The 16,326-nt window shown below is 41.2% G+C and overlaps 1 protein-coding gene across 1 annotated transcript in view; it reads right to left on the reverse strand.

The window, feature by feature from the left end:
* LOC114886538 (secreted seminal-vesicle Ly-6 protein 1-like) overlaps window positions 1-15,237 on the reverse strand; it is a 104,110-nt gene extending 88,873 nt beyond the window's left edge. The window contains exons 1-2 of the mRNA XM_029207096.1: window positions 15,177-15,237; window positions 14,356-14,469 (exon numbers count right to left, since the gene is read on the reverse strand). Of these exons, the coding sequence (XP_029062929.1) occupies window positions 14,356-14,469; window positions 15,177-15,237 (175 nt within the window). The remainder of the gene's footprint in view (window positions 1-14,355; window positions 14,470-15,176) is intronic.
* Between the last annotated feature and the right edge of the window lie 1,089 nt (window positions 15,238-16,326).

Consider the following 16,326-nt stretch of genomic DNA (forward strand, 5'->3'; position numbering starts at 1 on the left):
AGAAAAAGAAGGACACTATATAATAAGAGGATCAATACAGGAAGAGGATTTACACTTGTCAACATATATGTACCCAATATAGGAGCAGCCAAATACATAAAACAAATACTAACAAAATTAAAGGGAGAAATTGACAGATATACAATAATAGTAGAAGACTTTAACACTCCACTCACACCAATGGACAGACCTTCCAGACGGAAAATCAATAAGGCAACAGAAGTTCTAAATGATACAGTAGAACACTTAAAATTAATTGATATTTTCAGGAGATTACATCCAAAAAACCCAGAATACACATTCTTTTGAAGTGCACATGGAGCATTCTCTAGGACTGACCACATACTAGGGAAGAATAAAAGCCTCAATAACTTTAAGAGTATAGAAATTATTTCAAGCATATTCTTTTGTTTGTTTGTTTGTTTCCGGATGCGCCGGCTCAGTGGCCATGGCTCACGGGCCCAGCCGCTCCACGGCATGTGGGATCTTCCCAGACCGGGGCACAAACCTGTGTCCTCTGCATTAGCAGGCGGACTCTCAACCACTGCGCCACCAGGGAAGCCCTATTTCAAGCATATTTTCTCACCACAATGGCATGAAACTAGAAATCAACTGCAGAAAGAGAAATGAGAAAGAAAAAAATTACATGGAGACTAAGCAACATGCTAGTAAAAAAAACCAATGGCCAATGATGAAATCAAAGAGGAAATTTAAAAATACCTTGACACAAATGACAATATAAACACAATCAGGAACTTCCCTGGTGGCACAGTTGTTAACAATCTGCCTGCTAATGCAGGGGACACGGATTTGAGCCCTGGTCCAGGAAGATTCCACATGCCGCAGAGCAACTAAGCCCATGTGCCACAACTACTGAGCCTGTGCTCTAGAGCCCATGAGCCACAACTACTGAAGCCCACACACCTAGAGCCCACGCTCTGCAAAAAGAGAAGCCACCACAATGAGAAGCCCATGCACAGCAACGAAGACCCAATGCAGCCAAATAAATCAATAATTTTAAAAATAAATAAATAAAAATAAACACAATCATACAAAATCTATGAGATGCAACAAAAGAAGTTACTAGAGGGAAGTTAATAGAGATACAGGCCTTCATTTAAAAAAAAAGAAAAGAAAGAAGAAAAAAAGAAAAGAAAATTTCAAATAAACAACCTAAACTACCACCTAAAATAATTAGTAAAAGAAGAACAAACAAAACCAGAAGTCAGCAGAAGGAAGGAAATAATAAAGATCAGAGAGGAAATAAACAAATAGAGATTTAAAAAATAAGAAAAAATCAGTAAAACCAAGAGTTGGATCTTTGAAAGCTTAAACAAAATTGACAAGCCTCTGGCCAGACTCACCAAGAAAAGAGAGGACCAAAATAAAAGAACAAATGAACAAAGAGAAATAACAACTGATACCACAGAAATACAAAATAAATAAATAAATAATAATAAGAGAATACTATGAACAATTATATGCCAAAAAAATCGACAGCCTAGAAGAAATGGACAACTTTCAAGAAACATACAGCCCACCAAACTGAATCAAGAAGAAACAGATAATTTGAACAGACCAATTACTGGAACTGAAATAGAAGCTTTAATTTTTAAACCTCCCTAGAAACAAAAGTCCAGGACCAGATGGTTTCACAGGCAAATTCTACCAAACATATAAAGAAGAAATTATACTGATCCTTCTCAAACACTTCCAAAAGACTGAAGACGAGGTAACACTCCCAAAGACATAGTATGAAGCCAGCATCACCCTGATACCAAAACCAGAGAAAGACACTACCAAAAAAGAAAATTACAGGCCAATATCTTTAATGAATATAGACACAAAAACTCTCAACAAAATATTAGCAAACTGAATCCAACAATACATTAAAATGATCATACACCACAATCAAGTTGGATTCATCCCAGGGTCACAAGGATGGTTCAACACTTGCAAATCAGTGTGATACACCACATCAACAAAAGAAAAGACAAAAACCACATGATCATCTCAACAGATGCAGAAAAAGCATTTGATAAAATTCAACATCCATTCATAATAAAAACTATTACCAAAGTAGATATAGAGGGAACATATCTCAACATAATAAAAACCTTTTATGACAAACCCACAGCCAATATAATACACAACAGTAGAAAGCAGAAAGCCTTCCCACTAAAATCTGGAACAAGACAAGGATGCCCACTCTCACCACTTCTATTCAACATAGCATTGGAAGTCCTAGCCACAGCAATCAGGAAGAAAAAGAAATAAAAGGTATCTAAATTGGAAGGGAAGAGGTAAAATTGTCATTAGATGTAGATGACATGATATTGGGTTGGCAAGAATATTCATTCGGGTTTTCAGTAAGATGTTACTATATATAGAAAACCCTAAAAACTCCACACAAGAACTATTAGAACTGAAAAACTAATTCAGCAAGGTAGCAGGATACAAGACTAACATACAGAAATCAGTTGCATTTCTTTACAATAACAATGAAATATTGGAAAGGGAATCTAAATAAACAATCCATTTTAACATCACATCCAAAAAAATAAATAAAATACTTAGGAATAAATCTGACCAAGGAGGTGAAAGACTTATATGCTGAGAACTATAAAACATTAATAAAGGAAACTGAAGATGATTCAAAGAAATGGACAGATATCCCATACTCCTGGATTAGAGGAATTAATGTTTTTAAAATGGCCATACTACCCAAAGCAATATACAGATTTAATGTGATCCCTATCAAATTACCCATGACATTCTTCACAGAACTAGAACAAATAATCCTAAAATTGATATGGAACCACAAAAGACCCAGAATTGCCAAAGCATTCCTGAGGAAAAAGAACAAAGCAGCAGGCAATACCCTCCCAGACTTCAGACAATACTACAAAGCTACAATAATCAAAACAGTGCGGCGACATCTACACGTGGAACAACTCCTACAGAACACCTACTGAACACTGGCAGAAGACCTCAGACCTCCCAAAAGGTGAGAAACCCCCCACGTACCTGGGTAGGGCAAAAGAAAAAAGAATAAACAGAGACAAAAGGATAGGGACGGGACCTGCACCAGTGGGAGGGAGCTGTGAAGGCAGAAAGGTTTCCACACACTAGGAAGCTCCTTCGCAGGCACAGACTGCGGGTGGCAGAGGGGGAAAGCTTCAGACCCGCGGAGGAGAGCGCAGCAACAGGGGTGCGGGGGGCAAAGCAGAGAGATTCCAGCACAGAGGATCAGTGCCAACCGGCACTCACCAGCCCGAGAGGCTTGTCTGCTCCCCCACCAGGGCGGGCGGGGCTGGGAGCTGAGGCTCGGGCTTTGGTTGGAGCACACGGAGAGGACTAGGGTTGGCGGCGTGAACACAGCCTGCAGGGGGTTAGTGCACCACGGCTGGCTGGGAGGGAGTCTGGGGAAAAGTCTGGACCTGCCGAAGAGGCAAGAGACTTTTTCTTCCCTCTGTTTCCTGGTGTGCGAGGAGAGGGGATTAAGAACGCTGCTTAAAGGAGCTCCAGAGACGGGCGTGAGCTGCGGCTAAAAGCGCGGACCCCAGAGACAGGCATGAGATGCTAAGGCTGCTGCTGCTGCCACCAAGAAGCCTGTGTGCGAGAACAGGTCACTATCCACACCCCCCTTCCGGGGAGCCTGTGTAGCCTGCCACTGCCAGGGTCCCGGGATCCAGGGACAACTCCCCCGAGAGAACGCACAGTGCGCCTCAGGCTGGTGCAACGTCATGCTGGCCTCTGCCGCTGCAGCCTCGCCCCGCACTCCGTGCCCCTCCCTCCCCACGGCCTGAGTGAGCCAGAGCCCCTGAATCAGCTGCTCCTTTAACCCCATCCTGTCTGAACGAAGAACAGACGCCCTCCAGCGACCTACACGCAGAGGCGGGGCCAAATCCAAAGCTGAGCCCCTGGGAGCTGTGAGAACAAAGAAAAGAAAGGGAAATCTCTCCCAGCAGCCTCAGGAGCAGCGGATTAAAGCTCCACAATCAACTTGATGTACCTGCATCTGTGGAATACATGAATAGACAACGGATCATCCCAAATTAAGGAGGTGGATTGTGAGAGTAAGATTTAGGATTTTTTCCCCTTTTCCTTTTTTTGTGAGTGTGTATGTGTGAGATTTTGTGTGAGATTTTGTCTGTATAGCTTTGCTTCCACCATTTGTCCGAGGGTTCTATCCGTCCGTTTTTTCTTTGTTTTTAAATTTTTTTTCTTAATAATTACTTTTTATTTTAATAACTTTATTTTATTTTACTTTATCTTTGTTCTTTCTTTCCTTCCTTCCCTCCTTTAGACGACAAATCATCCCAAATTGAGGAGGTGGACTTTGAGAGCAAGATTTATGATTGTTTCCCCTTTTCCTCTTTTTGTGAGTGTGTATGTGTATGCTTCTATGTGAGAGTTTGTCTGTAGAGCTTTGCTTCCACCATTTGTCCTAGGGCTCTATCCGGCTGGTTTTTTTTCTCTTAATTATTATTTTTTATTTTAATAACTTTATTATATTTTATCTTATTTTACTTTACCGTCTTTCTTTTTTTCCTTCCTTCCCTCCTTTCTCCAACCCTCCTTCCCTCCCTCCTTTCTTTCTTTCTTTCTATTTCTACTAATTCTTTCTTTCTACTTTTTCTCCCTTTTATTCTGAGACGTGTGGATGAAAGGCTCTTGGTGCTGCAGCCAGGAGTCAGTGCTGTGCCTCTGAGGTGGAAGAGCCAACTTCAGGACACTGGTCCACAAGAGACCTCCCAGCTCCACATAATATCAAACAGCAAAAATCTCCCAGAGATCTCCATCTCAACACCAGCACCAAGATTCACTCAACGACCAGCAAGCTATAGTGCTGAACATCCTATGCCAAACAACTAGCAAGACAGGAACACAACCTCACCAATTATCCGAGAGGCCGCCTAAAATCATAATAAGTCCACAGACACCCCAAAACACACCACCAGACGTGGACCTGCCCACAAGAAAGACAAGATCCAGCCTCATCCACCAGAACACAGGCACTAGTCCCCTCCACCAGGAAGCCTACACAACCCACTGAACCAACCTTAGCCACTGGGGACAGACACCAAAAACAACAAGAACTATGAACCTGCAGCCTGCAAAAAGGAGACCCCAAACACAGTAAGATAAGCAAAATAAGAAGACAGAAAAACACACAGCAGATGAAGGAGCAAGATAAAAACCCACCAGACCTAACAAATGAAGAGGAAATAGGCAGTCTACCTGAAAAAGAATTCAGAATAATGATAGTAAAGATGATCCAAAATCTTGGAAATAGAATAGACAAAATACAAGAAACATTTAACAAGGACCTAGAAGAACTAAAGATGAAACAAACAATGATGAAAAACACAATAAATGAAATTAAAAATACTCTAGATGGGATCAATAGCAGAATAACTGAGGCAGAAGAACAGATAAATGACCTGGAAGATAAAATAGTGGAAATAACTACTGCAGAGCAGAATAAAGAAAAAAGAATGAAAAGAACTGAGGACAGTCTCAGAGACCTCTGGGACAACATTAAACACACCAACATTCGAATTATAGGGGTTCCAGAAGAAAAAGAGAAAAAAAAAGGGACTGAGAAAATATTTGAAGAGATTATAGTTGAAAACTTCCCTAATATGGGAAAGGAAACAGTTAATCAAGTCCAGGAAGCACAGAGAGTCCCATACAGGATAAATGCAAGGAGAAATACTCCAAGACACATATTAATCAAACTGTCAAAAATTAAATACAAAGAAAACATATTAAAAGCAGCAAGGGAAAAACAACAAATAACACACAAAGGAATCCCCATAAGGTTAACAGCTGATCTCTCAGCAGAAACTCTGCAAGCCAGAAGGGACTGGCAGGACATATTTAAAGTGATGAAGGAGAAAAACCTGCAACCAAAATTAATCTACCCAGCAAGAATCTCATTCAGATTTGATGGAGAAATTAAAACCTTTACAGACAAGCAAAAGTTGAGAGAGTTCAGCACCATCAAACCAGCTCTACAACAACTGCTAAAGGAACTTCTCTAGGCAAGAAACACAAGAGAAGGAAAAGACCTACAATAACGAACCCAAAACAATTAAGAATATGGGAATAGGAACATACATATCAATAATTACCTTAAATGTAAATGGACTAAATGCTCCTACCAAAAGACACAGATTGGCTGAATGGATAAAAAAACAAGACCCATATATTTGCTGTCTACAAGAGAGCCACTTCAGATCTAGAGACACATACAGACTGAAAGTAAGGGGATGGAAAAAGATATTTCATGCAAATGGAAACCAAATGAAAGCTGGAGTAGCAATTCTCATATCAGACAAAATAGACTTTAAAATAAAGACTATTAGAAGAGACAAAGAAGGACACTACATAATGATCAAGGGATCGATCCAAGAAGAAGATATAACAATTGTAAATATTTATGCACCCAACATAGGAGCACCTCAATACATAAGGCAAATACTAACAGCCATAAAAGGGGAAATTGACAGTAACACATTCATAGTAGGGGACTTTACCACCCCACTTTCACCAATGGACAGATCATCCAAAATGAAAATAAATAAGGAAACACAAGCTTTAAATGATACATTAAACAACATGGACTTAATTGATATTTATAGGAAATTCCAACCAAAACAACAGAATACACATTTTTTTCTAGCGCTCATGGAACATTCTCCAGGATAGATCATATCTTGGGTCACAAATAAAGCCTTGGTAAATTTAAGAAAATTGAAATTGTATCAAGTATCTTTTCCGAACACAACGCTATGAGACTAGATATCAATTACAGGAAAAGATCTGTAAAAAATACAAACACATGGAGGCTAAACAATACACTACATAATAACGAAGTGATCACTGAAGAAATCAAAGAGGAAATTAAAAAATACCTAGAAACAAATGACAATGGAAACATGACAACCCAAAACATATGGGATGCAGCAAAAGCAGTTCTAAGAGGGAAGTTTATAGCAATACAATCCTACCTTAAGAAACAGGAAACATCTCGGATAAACAACCTAACCTTACACCTAAAGCAATTAGAGAAAGAAGAACAACAAAACCCCAAAGTTGGCAGAAATCATAAAAGTCAGATCAGAAATAAATGAAAAAGAAATGAAGGAAGCGATAGCAAAGATCAATAAAACTAAAAGCTGGTTCTTTGAGAAGGTAAACAAAATTGATAAAACATTAGCCAGACTCATCAAGAAAAAAGGGAGAAGACTCAAATCAATAGAATTAGAAATGAAAAAGGAGAAGTAACAACTGACATTGCAGAAATACAAAAGATCATGAGAGATTACTACAAGCAACTCTACGCCAATAAAATGGACAACCTGGAAGAAATGACAAATTCTTAGAAATGCACAACCTGCCAAGACTGAATCAGGAAGAAATAGAAAATATGAACAGACCAATCACAAGCACTGAAATTGAAACTGTGATTAAAAATCTTCTAACAAACAAAAGCCCAGGACCAGATGGCTTCACAGGCGAATTCTATCAAACATTTAGAGAAGAGCTAACACCTATCCTTCTCAAACTCTTCCAAAATATAGCAGAGGGAGCAACACTCCCAAACTCATTCTATGAGGCCACCATCACCCTGATACCAAAACCAGACAAGGATGTCACAAAGAAAGAAAACTACAGGCCAATATCACTGATGAACATAGATGCAAAAATCCTCAACAAAATACTAGCAAACAGAATCCAACAGCACATTAAACGGATCATACACCATGATCAAATGGGGGTTATTCCAGAAATGCAAGGATTCTTCAATATACGCAAATCAATCAACGTGATACACCATATTAACAAATTGAAGGAGAAAAACCATATGATCATCTCAATAGATGCAGAGAAAGCTTTCGACAGAATTCAACACCCATTTATGATAAAAACCCTGCAGAAAGTAGGCATAGAGGGAACTTTCCTCAACATAATAAAGGCCATATATGACAAACCCACAGCCAACATCGTCCTCAATGGTGAGAAACTGAAAGCATTTCCACTAAGATCAGGAACAAGACAAGGTTGCCCACTCTCACCACTCTTATTCAACATAGTTTTGGAAGTTTTAGCCACAGTAATCACAGAATAAAAGGAATCCAAATCGGAAAAGAAGAAGTAAAACTGTCACTGTTTGCAGATGACATGATACTATACATAGAGAATCCTAAAGATGCTACCAGAATACTACTAGAGCTAATCAATGAATTTGGTAAAGTAGCAGGATACAAAATTAATGCACAGAAATCTCTGGCATTCCTATACACTAATGATGAAAAATCTGAAAGTGAAATCAAGAAAACACTCCCATTTACCACTGCAATGAAAAGAATAAAATATCTAGGAATAAACCTACCTAAGGAAACAAAATACCTGTATGCAGAAAATTATAAGACACTGATGAAAGAAATTAAAGATGATACAAATAGATGGAGAGATATACCATGTTCTTGGATTGGAAGAATCAACATTGTGAAAATAATTCTACTACCCAAAGCAATCTACAGATTCAATGCAATCCCTATCAAATTACCACTGGTATTTTTCACAGAACTAGAATAAAAAATTTCACAATTTGTATGGAAACACAAAAGACCCCGAATAGCCAAAGCAATCTTGAGAACGAAAAACGGAGCTGGAGGAATCAGGCTCCCTGACTTCAGACTATACTACAAAGCTACAGTAATCAATACAGTATGGTACTGGCACAAAAACAGAAAGATAGATCAATGGAACAGGATAGAAAGCCCAGAGATAAACCCACGCACATATGGTCACCTTATCTTTGACAAAGGAGGCAGGAATGTACAGTGGAGAAAGGACAGCCTCTTCAATAAGTGGTGCTGGGAAAACTGGACAGGTACATGTAAAAGTATGAGATTAGATCACTCCCTAACACCATACACAAAAATAAGCTCAAAATGGATTAAAGACCTAAATGTAAGGCCAGAAACTATCAAACTCTTAGAGGAAAACATAGGTAGGACACTCTATGACATAAATCACAGCAAGATCCTTTTTGACCCACTTCCTAGAGAAATGGAAATAAAAACAAAAATAAATAAATGGGACCTAATGAAACTTCAAAGCTTTTGCACAGCAAAGGAAACCATAAACAAGACCAAAAGACAACCCTCAGAATGGGAGAAAATATTTGCAAATGTAGCAACCGACAAAGGATTAATCTCCAAAATTTATAAGCAGCTCATGCAGCTCAATAACAAGAAAACAAACAACCCAATCCAAAAATGGGCAGAAGACCTAAATAGACATTTCTCCAAAGAAGATATACAGACTGCCAACAAACACATGAAAGAATGCTCAACATCACTAATCATTAAAGAAATGCAAATCAAAACTACAATGAGGTATCACCTCACACCAGTCAGAATGGCCATCATCAAAAATTCTAGAAACAATAAATGCTGGAGAGGATGTGGAGAAAAGGGAACCCCCTTGCACTGTTGGTGGGAATGTAAATTGATACAGCCACTGTGGAGAACAGTATGGAGGTTCCTTAAAAAACTACAAAGAGAACTACCATATGACCCAGCAATATTACTACTGGGCATATACCCTGAGAAAACCATAATTCAAAAAGAGTCATGTACCAAAATGTTCATTGCAGCTCTATTTACAATAGCCCGGAGATGGAAACAACCTAAGTGTTCATCATCAGATGAATGGATAAAGAAGATGTGGCACATATATACAATGGACTATTACTCAGCCATAAAAAGAAACTAAATTGAGCTATCTGTAATGAGATGGATAGACCTAGAGTCTGTCATACAGAGTGAAGTCAGTCAGAAATAGAGAGACAAATACCATATGCTAACACATATATATGGAATTTAAGAAAACAAAATGTCATGAAGAACCTAGGGGTAAGACAGGAATAAAGACACAGACCTGCTAGAGAATGGACTTGAGGATATGGGGAGGGGGAAGGGTAAGCTGTGACAAAGTGAGAGAGAGGCATGGACATATATACACTACCAAACGTAAGGTAGATAGCTAGTCGGAAGCAGCCGCATAGCACAGGGAGATCAGCTCGGTGTTTTGTGACTGCCTGGAGGGGTGGCATAGGGAGGGTGGGAGGGACAGAGACGCAAGAAGGAAGAGATATGGGAACATATGTATATATATAACTGATTCATTTTGTTGTAAAGCAGAAACTAACACACTATTGTAAAGCAATTATACTCCAATAAAGTTGTTAAAAAAAAACAAAAAAAACAGTGTGGCACTGGCACAAAACAGATATGTGGATCAATGGAAGAGAATAGAGAGCCCAGAAATAAACCCACACACCTATTGTCAGTTAATCTTTGACAAAGGAGGCAAGAATATACAATGGAGAAAAGACAGTCTCTTCAGCAAGTCATATTCAGAAAGCTGGACGTAAATCAATGAAGTTAGAACACACTCTTACACCATACACAAAAATAAACTCAAAATGGCTTAAAGACTTAAATATAAGACATGACAACATAAAACTCTTAGAATAGAACATAGGCAAAACCTTCCCTGACATAAATCATACCAATGTTTTCTTAGGTCATTCTCCCAAGGCAATAGAAATAAAAACAGAAATAAACAACTGTGGCCTAATCAAACTTATAAGCTTTTGTACAGCAAAGGAAACCATAAACAAAATGAAAAGACAACCTATGGACTGGCAGAAAATATTTGCAAATGATGTGACCAACAAGGGCTTAATTTCCAAAATATACAAACAACTCATAAAACTCCAATATCAAAGAAACAAACAACCCAATCAAAAAGTGGGGAAGACCTAAATAGACATTTTTCCAGAGAAGACATATAGATGGCTAACAGGCACATGAAAAGAGGCTCAATATCACTAATTATTAGAGAAATGTAAATCAAAACCACAATGAGATATCACCTCACATCTGTCAGAATGGCTATCATCAAAAAGTCTACAAATAACAAATGTTAGAGAGGATGTGGAGAAAGGGAACACTTGTACACTGTTGGTGGGGATGTAAATTGGTGCAGCCCTTAAGGAAAACTGGAGATTCCTCAAAAAACTAAAAATAGAACTATCATATGACCCAGAAATTCCACTCCTGGGTATATATCTGGAAAAAACAAACACTAACTCAAAAAGATACATGCACCCCAATGTTCATAGCAGCACTACTTACAATAGTCAAGACATGGAAGCAACCCAAGTGCCCATCAAAAGATGACTGGATTAAGAAGATGTGGTATTTTATACATACATACACACACACACATACACACACACACACACACACACACACACATACTCAATGGAATATTACTCAGCCATAGAAAAGAATGAAATTTTGCCATTTGACCCAATGTGGATGGACCTAGAGGAATATTATGCTTAGTGAAATAAGTCAGACAGAGAAAGACATGCTATATGATATCACTTATACATGGAATTTAAAAAAATAAATGTATATGTAAAACAGAAACAGACTCACTGATACAGAAAACAAACTAGTGGATACCAGCAGGGAGAGGGGAGTGGGGAGGGACAAATTAGGGGTATGGGATTAACAAGCACAAACTACTATATATAAAATAGATAAGCAACAAAGATATAATGTACAGCTCAGGGAATTACAGCCATTATCTTGCAATAACCTATAATAGAGTATAATCTTCAAAAATACTAAATCACTATGCTGTACACCTGAAACAAATATAATTTTGTAAATCAACTATACTCCAATGAAAACATTTTTTTTAAAGAAATCATTAAGCTGATTTGAAAATCTTCATGGGACTGCAAAGAACCTAGAATATTCAAAATAACTTTGAGGAAGAACAAGTTGGAAGACTCACACTACCTAATATCAAGATTCACAATAAACCTATTGTAATCAAGGCAACGTGGTATTGGCCTAAAGAGAGACATATAGGTCAATGGAAGAAAAGGAAGAGTCCTGAAGTGGACTTACACCAATATGGTCAATAGATCTTAGATAAATGTGCTAAGGTAACTAAAAGATAAAAGGATATTTTTATAGATTATCTATCACACTATACTTCAATTAAAAATTTTTAAAGGAGAAAGGGTAATTTTTTCAACACATGGTGCTATAACAATTGGACATTCATATGCAAAAATAAAATACCATACACCCACACATAATTGATCATATTTGAGGGAACTGCACACCTAAAAAGCATGAACTTACTGCATGTCAATGATAACTTAATAAATCTGACTTTCAAGAAGTTGAAAGTAATCAAAATAACAGTACAGAACTTGTTAAATAAATGTTGTAGGTATATGATGCACTAATATGTAATCAATAAAAGATGGTAACATAAAAGTATCATTGGAAAGATATCCATAGTTTATATAAAAAAGCAGGTTATAATTCTTAATATATATAAATGTATATATATTTATATCTAAACACGCACACATATCATGACCTACTTCTGCTTTAAAAAGCCTGGAAAGACATACCTGAAAATGTAAACAAGATAACATCTCTGCGTGATAGGATGGGATTGCCAGTAATGTCTACTTTTGCCAGTATTTTATACTTATTCTAAGTTAAGTATGGCTTTTACTCATGTAATTAAAAGGCGAAAACAAAAATTCCAAAGAAGACCAACCTAAAAACATATGTGATTTATTAGGAAAAAAGCTGAACAGTAGAAAGAGAGGAAGACTGAGAAAGACCACTCACGTGCGTGCGTGCGTGTGTCTGTGTCTGTGTGTGTCTGCGTAAAATGAGGGTGGTGGTGAAGGAATTCCTTCCAACTCTAAGTTCCATGAATAAGAGGGGGGCAAGATGCTGCAGCTCTCGTGACCCTGGTCAGACTGGCAGTAAAGGAACCACTAAACTGAACACATATGGAGGGCAGGGGTCAGGTCTACCTTATTCACTGTTATATCATCAGCACCTAATTAGAGAGTTTAGCAATCAGGAAATACTTGTTGAAGACGGGAAGGCAGAGCTTGCTATATGCCAGCCAATGATGGGGGTGTGGGGGGAGGGAAGAGAAAGCCGAGACAAAGGGAAGGAGATAGAGGGCTTCCCTGGTGACGCAGTGGTTGAGAGTCCGCCTACCGATGCAGGGGACGCAGGTTCGTGCCCCGGTCCGGGAAGATCCCACATGCCGCAGAGCGGCTGGGCCCGGGAGCCATGGCTGCTGAGCCTGCGCGTCCGGAGCCTGTGCTCCGCAACGGGAGAGACCATAGCGGTGAGAGGCCCGCGAACCGCAAAAAAAAAAAAGGGGGGGTGGGGGAAGGAGATAGGAATCTGAGAAAGAAAGAGCACCAAGGGTGGTGGGAAGGAGAAGGCATCTATCTGGTGGGTTAAGGTGTTGAAACATCAACACCTGTAGCTGAGTAGGTGTCAGGGCTGGGACAGTGCTGGGGAAAGATGGCCCAGTCTTTTGAGGCAGCAGAAGTCTAGGAAAGGGCTGAATGAACAATGGAACAGGGCAAAGAAGGGCCAAGTCTCTAAAGCTTGTTACAGAAAGATGAGTCACTGCAGCACACAAAATCCACTCGAGCATTTTGTCTGAAGAAAGACATGGGGAGGCACAGGTCCCCACAGCCCTGGTATCCATACAGGAACCTGTCACCTGGAGAGGAAGAAAGACAAGAGGATCTCTGGTTTGTGGCCTCCAAGTTCAAGTGTTTGCCACATAAGAGGTAAACAATAAATCTTTGTTGAAAGAATGAGTCCTTCGGGACTTCCCTGGCTGTCCAGTGGTTAAACCTCCACACTCCCAATGCTGGGGGCGTGGGTTCGATCCCTGGTCGGGGAATTAAGTTCCCACATGTCGCAACATGGCCAAAAAAAAAAAAGAATGAGCGCCTCAGCTAATGAGGAGAAAGAGCACATTGTCCTGAAGAGTCAGGCAGCCAGGTAGGAAAGGACATCAAAGCCATGCTGATTGACATGGGCCACCAGTGGGCCATCCTCTCCCAACCTCTCATCCTGTTGGCACCAAGGCCTCGCGTTCCCAAAACTGCTACCACACACAAGCTCCAGGGGAATATTTAGAATCCAATTGCTGTCCTCCCTGAGTATTTACGGGGACTACCCAAGGATCCAGGGACCCCCTCAGCAAGCACTTTTTCTCCTGATAGGTCTACTGGTACAGTCAAGGCCCAGTGGCATTCCAGCACCAGATCCAGAGGACTCTTTTCTAACGTTTTAGGAAAACAAACAAACACTCCCACACTCTCTGCTTTTGCCCCCAGGGCTCCTGAGAGAGCCAACTCCCTCAAGATCAGGCTGAGGTCACCCAGGAGACTTCTCAGGCCCCACCTACCTTTGTAGACCTTCCTCAGGAAGCACTGCTGGCTGCCTTGAGTCTGGCAGAAGCTTTCCCGGCTCTCGCAAACCCCGCTGGCGTTGACTCGGTGACACTGGAAACATTCTAGAGCTGGAAAGTCAAAGCAGCATAATAAGGCTCTTCCGGCCCAGCATCCCGGCTGCTCAGGAGGGAGCACACCTGTGACCCAGGTGCGCATGGACACTGACCAGCTCCCAGCGCCTGAGGAATGTGCTGAAAGCAGGTCATTTCTCTCCGCTTGGCTTACACCTGGGAGGAGGCGTGCGCACCTCTAGGCACAAGGTCTGCACCTGAGCACAGAGGGCTCTGCCTGTCCCCCCAGGGATGGGCTGTGCTGCTGGAGGAATGAGGTCAAGCCCTTCACTGACCCCGCTTCTAGGGCTCGTGATCACTCCTCCTTCTGGGAACAGCCCACATGCACCACCCACAAAGAACCTTCTTTGCCCCCTCTCAATTCAAATGTAGGGCTCTCAATAAGAAAGGTTGAAGCATGGGGGAGTATCAGGGATTAGAACTGAGGTGGGAGGGAGGTAGAGGCTGAAGTAAAATGGGGGAGGGAGGAGGAAGAAGAAAGGGAAGAGGAGCAGAGTGGGGCCCAAAGTGGAAGACGCAAAGGAGAGTCGGGGTGGAGGAGGAAAGAGAGGGGTGGGGTGAGGCTGTGGTCACCTCCAAGGCTCGAGCTAGGTCCTTGTGCCTTTCTCCCCACTCCCCCATGCCCATCAATCCACAGCCCCCGTGGGTCTGCCTCACCTAGACCCAGTCCCCACGGTCCTCCCAGATGCCCGGCAGGGGCTCACCTTGCAGGAGGCCCAGCAGCAAGGAGAGGCCCAGCAGCAGCAGCAGGAGGCGCGTCCCCATCTCCGATCGAGGACAAGGCAGTAGCAGGAGGTAGGGCAGCTGCAGGCGCCCGGACCCTGAGGATCTGGCTTTATTACCCCGGCAGGCACGGCAGCCAATGGGAGCCGAGGCGAAGGGCTGGGCTTCCCCAGGATGCGGAGTGAGCCAAGGGCCCGATGGGAGCCCCGCGCCCAGGCTCTGCTCACCTCCACCTGTCCTGCTGAGGGAGCCACGTTCTTTCAAGGCTTCTTTTGCTCCCATTTTAACTAGCTTTTAAATGGGAGAATCATGTCTGCCTTACTCGGCCAAAGGATTTATGAGATCCAGGTGAGCTAATAACCCTGGAGGGGTGGGCACACACCGTGATCTTCCGTACTTCGGAGACTATTTCCTTGAATAAGGTTTAAGACAAGATACTGAAATCTTTTGATTTCAGAGAAATTAGGGGACTTCCCTGGCGGTCCGCGCTTCCACTGCAGCGGGCACGGGTTTGATCCCTGGTCGGGGAACTAAGATCCTGCATGACGCGCAGCGTGGCCAAAAAATGAAATAAAATGACAAAAATAAAAATTAGAAGAAGTGGATACTTGCCTAGACTGTTGCTCAGTAAAGCACTAAACACAAAGTAGCAGATTTGGGTTTATCTTTCAGGCAGGCTGCACTACAGACTAGAGATTTTTGTTTGTTTACACTGCTTGACGAATGTAATTTAAAAACACTGATCTGGAGGGAAAAGTTTTGTACCTTTGGCTTCAGGCTCCCTTGCAGCCCTAGGCCCACCCCAGATCCTGGGTCCCCCCTTACCCAAACATCAGACTTCAAGAATGAACATATACCCCCGCCCCTTGGCTTTAACCTTCAATCCCAGCTTAAGAACAGGAAACCCACTAAAACGGAGGGCTTATTCCATAGGGGTATAATTATTCCCCAGCCCAGCTCTGAAGTCTGAGGAGGTTGTGTCACCGGCTTCAGCCCAAAAGAGCATGACTGACAGAGCTTGCTGTGTACCAGACACAGTGCTAAATGTTTGAACAGTGTTATTCAATTTGATTCTCACACAACAGCCTATCTCCATTTTATCGATGAGAAAACTAAAAGGAAGCAGTTACT

This window comes from Monodon monoceros, unplaced genomic scaffold (genome assembly GCF_005190385.1).
Source record: "Monodon monoceros isolate NGI ecotype Baffin Bay Population unplaced genomic scaffold, NGI_Narwhal_1 Super_Scaffold_7, whole genome shotgun sequence".
In the NCBI taxonomy this organism is placed as follows: Eukaryota; Metazoa; Chordata; class Mammalia; order Artiodactyla; family Monodontidae; genus Monodon; species Monodon monoceros.